This window comes from Nothoprocta perdicaria, unplaced genomic scaffold (assembly GCF_003342845.1).
Source record: "Nothoprocta perdicaria isolate Ctin4 unplaced genomic scaffold, notPer1 scaffold_175, whole genome shotgun sequence".
Lineage (NCBI taxonomy): Eukaryota > Metazoa > Chordata > Aves > Tinamiformes > Tinamidae > Nothoprocta > Nothoprocta perdicaria.
Genome location: NW_020454927.1, coordinates 232,857 through 238,900, shown reverse-complemented (window position 1 = coordinate 238,900; position 6,044 = coordinate 232,857). Strand labels below are relative to the sequence as shown.

Genomic DNA, 6,044 nt, shown 5'->3' with positions numbered 1-6,044 from the left:
GGAAGGAAGGAAGGAAGGAAGGAAGGAAGGAAGGAAGGAAGGAAGGAAGGAAGGAAGGAAGGAAGGAAGGAAGGAAGGAAGGAAGGAAGGAAGGAGAAAGAAAATAATCCTCTCAAAACAACCTAAATTACTGTACATTTTAAATATCCTGCTAAGAAAGAAGTCAAAGCCCTTATTCTTTAAACTTGGGTGAAACCATAGGACCATGGGATAATCTAAGCTGAGAAGGATATCTTAAGGCCATCTTGTAAAATCCTCCTTAGAAAAGGAGGATTACAAATTCAAAGTTAAGACAGGCTTCTGAAAGCCAATGTCAACTGGGTTTTGAACTTAAAGGATGGAGATGCCCCAGCCTCTCCAGAAAATCTGCTCCACTGTTTGACTGTTCTCCCAGTGAACTTTTTCTTTCCCTAAATATTTAATTGGAATATAAGTATAATTAAATATAAATATTTAATTGATCTCTAAGCATAAACCTTTACCCCACATTCACGTTCTGCAAGTCCTAGCCAAATTCCATTTAGATCCAAAAGAGCCCTTCCTGCTGAATTTCAATGACTTTCAAGAAAGCAAACTGTGTTTCCCAGGCTCAAGAATTTTGTTTTAGCAGAATATAGAACATCTTGAACAAGGGTAAATCAGGAGCAGATAGTCCTAAAATAATTATCTCCCCAAACTTACTGGCCTTATAGATGGAAAGGATGTCTATACAACTCATACTTCTCAATGAAGTGTCGATTCCTACTATGATTGTTAAAATCCTAAATCTTTCATCTCAACATTAAAGAAAAAAAAAAAACAACCAAACAAAAAGGAATTTCTGCTCTCTGAAAAGTTCCTCAAGTCTTGAATTCTCAACTTTGAAGCAATGAATTGAAAGAACTATTATATGGAGTTCTGGGAGGAGGGGACTACATTGTTGAGGTTGATTTTTTGGTGTATGAAGTGGTTAAACACTACCAAAGAAAGTATATTTTAATGACAGACATCTTCCAGTAGTTGTGTAAAGTAAGCAAAAAACCATTAACTGAAAACTCACTGCTAGCTGTTACTCTTGTGTTCTTGAAGACAGAGATCTTGCAAATGCTATAAACTCATACGCTTTTTGATTATTAACTTGCAAAGATTTTGCTCAGCTTGTTCTACTGAATGTGGCGCATGATTTCAATCCCTAGCTTTAAGTACATTCATACATCTGTAGAACAAGAATATCAACCTGTGAGGCACAGTCACTAGGAGTTGTATATTTTGGGGATATCATTTGAGTTACCTGAGCAAATTACCCATCTCACGTGAGTTTCCTTAGCAGAAAGGAAAATATCCCGCAACCATTATGTTGTACAGAGCTAAAACCCAAGTTAGTACAACGCACACTCCCTCTTCCTTTCTTTCTCTGCACTACCAGTGGACAGATGCTTCCTCTCCAGATCAGTGRGTTGGTGATTCCTTTACCAACATAAAAAGATGCAGCGATTTATTGGTTCAAAGGTTTTACTTTTTCAATTTATCAAATCTCTTGAATCCCTAAACTGTTAACTGAGTAACTGCAGTATGACATTGCTAGCATATAAGCCAGACAGCCAAAACTGTAAGATTTCATAAAGTGTGTTTTAGCAGAACTTATAGTTTCCAGCTTTATGAAGCATTTTAAAATGAGACAAAAATCTATGTGCAGTATATATCACTTCCCAACACAACCACTGGAGTTGCATTATGTATAGTAATAAATGGTGAAATGTTATCTTTTAGATAACAGAAAACAGATACAGTTTAGAAAACAGATACAGTTTTATCTCCAAGTGTTAGGGATTTACATACATCAGTATAATTATTGTTAATGGGAATTACAAACATAAATCTTCTGTATATCAAGAGTTATATCATTAGCTCGCTAACTACCAAGAGTAATATCATTAACTTGCTAAAATGACCAACTTCACTCACCAAACAATCTCTAAATATTAATGCACAGAAGCTGTACTTCCATGACAATTATTTCCTCTTGTGGTCTGCTTACAAATTACTTGGAAAGTAACCGGGTAAAAAGGAAACAGATGATTTTATACTGTCTATACCATATAAGGTTATACTTCAAAAGCAAAGTCTATACAAAGAAGAGCGCTCAGTGAAGTCCAAAGCTAAAGACAGGCAATAAAATTTTSCAAGTTATAAAGGAAACTCAGCTATGTAACTTTGATTAATCTTCCATTCACTGCTTTGAAAATCTCATCTGTGATCTCTATTATTTACAATTCTTTATGCTTGCACATCTGTGTACTTCTTGGTACCAAAAACTTCCACTTATGTAAATGTTAAAATAAAATTATCCTGCAATGGCAGTTACTCAGAAATATATTTTCAAAGCAGCATGAAGATTTTCACTGTGTGACACATATTAACATCAATTGGATTCACACAGCTAAATCTCTGTGCAATTCTTTGCCAATTTACCCCTTTCAGAATTTAATACTTTCTGCAATTGCTTTATTTTCCAAACATTTGCATGCTGCAGTATTTTATGGCATGGTGGCTACTCTAGCACAGGCTCCATCTCTGGCAGCTGCTTTAATTTTCTAGTACAAACAAGGCCAACATCTGTGACTCCTGATGGTAATAGTAAAAGTATGGCTATCATCCAAAGGATTCATAGATCCTGAAGATGTATTTTCCTGATGTATACGTAATCTATTCATGACAGATTTATGCACAGAAAGATATATACATACCTTTAAGTTCTCATCTTGACAACTTTGCAAAAGGTGTATTGCAATGCTTACTTGCAGTAAGAGCAAGTACAAAGWGCAAAACAGTCAAAGAGAAAGATCAAAAAAAAAGTCTTTTTTTTCATTCCTTTAGCAAAATTTGCATACTTTTCAGAGACAGACTTGTCCCTCAGCCTGCAGAGGTACAAGCTAACCACTCAGGAATCCACATGCTTAACAGCCTTTCCCAAACAAGTGCCCCCTGGCACATGGTCTCTGGGATTAATTCCTCACGGCTAACATCTAAGAATGAGATTATAATTGAACTATGTAAGATTATCCAATGAATGTTCTTGACATTACTAAATTCAGCAGTAAAATGTATTTATTATGAAAAGTAAAAGCCCTAACTCAGCAAGAAACACTTCTGTGGATCCAAACATTAAAATGAAAATAGTATCATTTTTCAATTATGTTGAAATTCTCCCAACATACACAAACAAATCCTTTTGAAGTTAATGCACTTAGAGGATCACCATTACAGAAATACAATCTATATACACACAACAATACAATCTATATTTTACAAACTGACACACAAGAACTGTTGTCCTCTTTACCTAGTAATTGTGATCTTCACCCCAACAACATATTTTCATGAAGATGCCCAACAGGCATGAGAGAAGAAGTCAGTTCTGAATAAATCAAGAAATAGCACTATGAGGTTATTAAACTCTGCTTATACTTTTAGAACTACAGAGAACCAGACAGGAACATGCTTCCAGGGAGCTCACTACTTCCCACCATTTAATAATACAGAGAATCTCTACGGCACATGTCTACTATAAAAGGTGTTGCTAACTGCATTTTGTAATATCCCGCTTAACTTTCTCTAGGTGGTATCTAAAGCTTAGTCTAAAGGCTAAGCCTGAGCTGTTCATGCCATTTCTGACATATATTCATGCCTTTTCTGCCATGTCTACAATATGCCCAAGGTGACCAACTTCCTAGCTCTTTTTTTTTTTTTTTTTTTTAATACATGGAAACCTTTCACCTTTTCTGAAGTCTTTTTTCAAGCCATATGAATCATCTTACTTTTGAAATGATGCAAATTAGCATTACACGTGCTTTGGCTTTTGTAGTATTTAATCTAAATGTTGTCCACAGTTAGTAATAGGTCTTTCAACTCTCCATAAATGGATGCAAGGTAAAATAAATCTTGCTTAATGACAGTAATGTCAGGGGATGCAGTTTTGCTAGGCATGTTTTATACTCATGACCTCTGAGATGTTAGAAAAAGATGTAAAACAGCCTGTGGTGACAACAGACATAAATTCAATGCTACTATCACCAAAATCCCCACAACTACTTGAGATTTGAGTTCTTGTCTACGAGATTACATCTTAGATCTAAAACATGGATTCTATTTCTCTAATGAAAATGAACTTTAGTGAAAGCATTTTGCGATACAGACATTTAGCAGTTCCTAAAAGGTACAGATRTAACACTGGTACTGTTATTATAAAACAGGTAGGTGCAGCAGAAAAGACTACATATTAAAGTCATTTCTTAAAAGTTTTTAGATCATCTGTGAGGTCTTCTATAAAATATGATATTTTTCTGAAAGATTTTATATGCATTTCCCTACAGGTTATGGTGACTGTTCACACTTTACTTCAATTTCTATAGCCTCCAGGTAATTCTGCAGTATAGTAAATACAGTTATTATAACCTTTATAGCTATGGGACAGAGAGATTTTTGAAGATGGGTTTATTTCTCCTCCCAAATGCACTGAAGTAAATCAGGAGCAATTTTCCAGCAGTCAATAGGGCAGTATCTGCAAAACTGGTGCAAAAGTAGGAAAAAAAAAAAAAGAAAGAAAAAGAAAAAACAGAAAGATTTTTTTTAGCCATAAATATGTTTACAAAAGCTTTCCTAAAACTAAAAAGTACAAATGATGTATTCTCTGCTTTTTGGCAAGGCTGTTTCAAGTTTCTACACTACATCCATCACATTGAAGCAAATGTAAGTGAGGTGCAGACCCYCACTGGAAACAATGAAGATTTCAGCCTTTGTAAACCGAGGTGTATGGTGCAAATCCTTGAGAAAGGCTGAGGTACTTCCCATAGCACTTATACGTATCACATTTAAGTGTATATTAATAGTGCCCCCAAAGCAGAAACCATTTCAATTTGCTGTAAGAGAAAACTAGAAAGATTAGCAAAGCATTAAAAAAAAAACAATAGCAGATGCATCCCACTTTCTTCCCTTTACAGAAACACGCAAGGCACAGAGCTCCTCTAAAGAAAGATCATGTGGCAAAATGATGACTCTGAGTCAGTAGAAAAGAGAAAAATCTTTTAAAATACTCTTGGGACTATAACTAACTCTTAAAGGAAAAGCATTATTTTATCATGCCGCTAATGAGCCAGAGGAAGGATTATTAGGGTTTGCTCTTGTTTTGTCTGGCCAAGCCTTTCCCCTGAAACAAATCTGCCAACTTCGGTAAACAATGGGAAGAAGATGCATTTTTTTTTCCCCTGTTGTTTCAGTTGCACACTCAGGAATATTTAATCAGGGAAAGAGAASCCCAAGCAACTTACAGAAGAAGATGGGCAGAATTTGAAATTTGGAGGAAGAAAAAAAAGGAGGAAAGGGAAAATGGAAAGGAAAGTGGGAAAGGGAAGGAGGAGGGAAAGGGGGCCAGGAAAAAGGAAGGGTGGCGCCGGTGATTTTGGGGCGCCCCCTCRAGCACCCCGGCACAGCCGGTCCGCGCCCTCCGACCCGTGGCCCCGTCGGGCGCCGCGCCGTCCGTCCGGCTCCTTCCTCTGCTCTCTCCCTCTCCCTGTCCCACGCGGCGGGTGGCCCCGTCGGGGCGCGGGGGGCCGGGGCACCGCTGCCCCCCCGAGCGGCCCGACGGCGGTGGTGGCGCTTCCCTCCCTGCCCGCGACGTCGCATCCCGCTCCTGTCGCGCCGCCGAAGTTAGGGGCAGGGGRCGAGGAGGGCAGCCCGTGTCGCCCCGCCGTGGGGCTGGGCGGCCGTCCCTGCCCGTTCCCGCTGCCGTGCCCGTGGCCAGGCGCACTCACCAGCTGCAGCGCGCAGAGGAAGATGAGGGTGCAGCGCCCCGAACAGCAGCCCATGGCGGCGGCCGCCCCGGCGGAGGCGCCGCTCCCGCCGCGCTCCCGCAGCCCCGCGCGGGGGGCTCAGCGCAGCCCGGCCGCCCGTCCCTCCTTCCCGGCCTGCCCTTCCCCCCGGCTCCCGCCTCTTTGTTGAAGGGTTTTCCCGGGCCGCGGCGGGGAGCTGGACGAGGGGAGCGCAGCCCCGCGCAGCAGCGGCGGGGG

The 6,044-nt window shown here is 40.0% G+C and overlaps 1 protein-coding gene across 1 annotated transcript in view; it reads right to left on the bottom strand.

The window, feature by feature from the left end:
* Positions 1-5,843, bottom strand: part of NKAIN3 (sodium/potassium transporting ATPase interacting 3) — a 328,125-nt gene extending 322,282 nt beyond the window's left edge. The window contains exon 1 of the mRNA XM_026036279.1: positions 5,459-5,843. Coding sequence (XP_025892064.1) covers positions 5,459-5,843 — 385 coding nt within the window. The remainder of the gene's footprint in view (positions 1-5,458) is intronic.
* Positions 5,844-6,044: the final 201 nt, after the last annotated feature.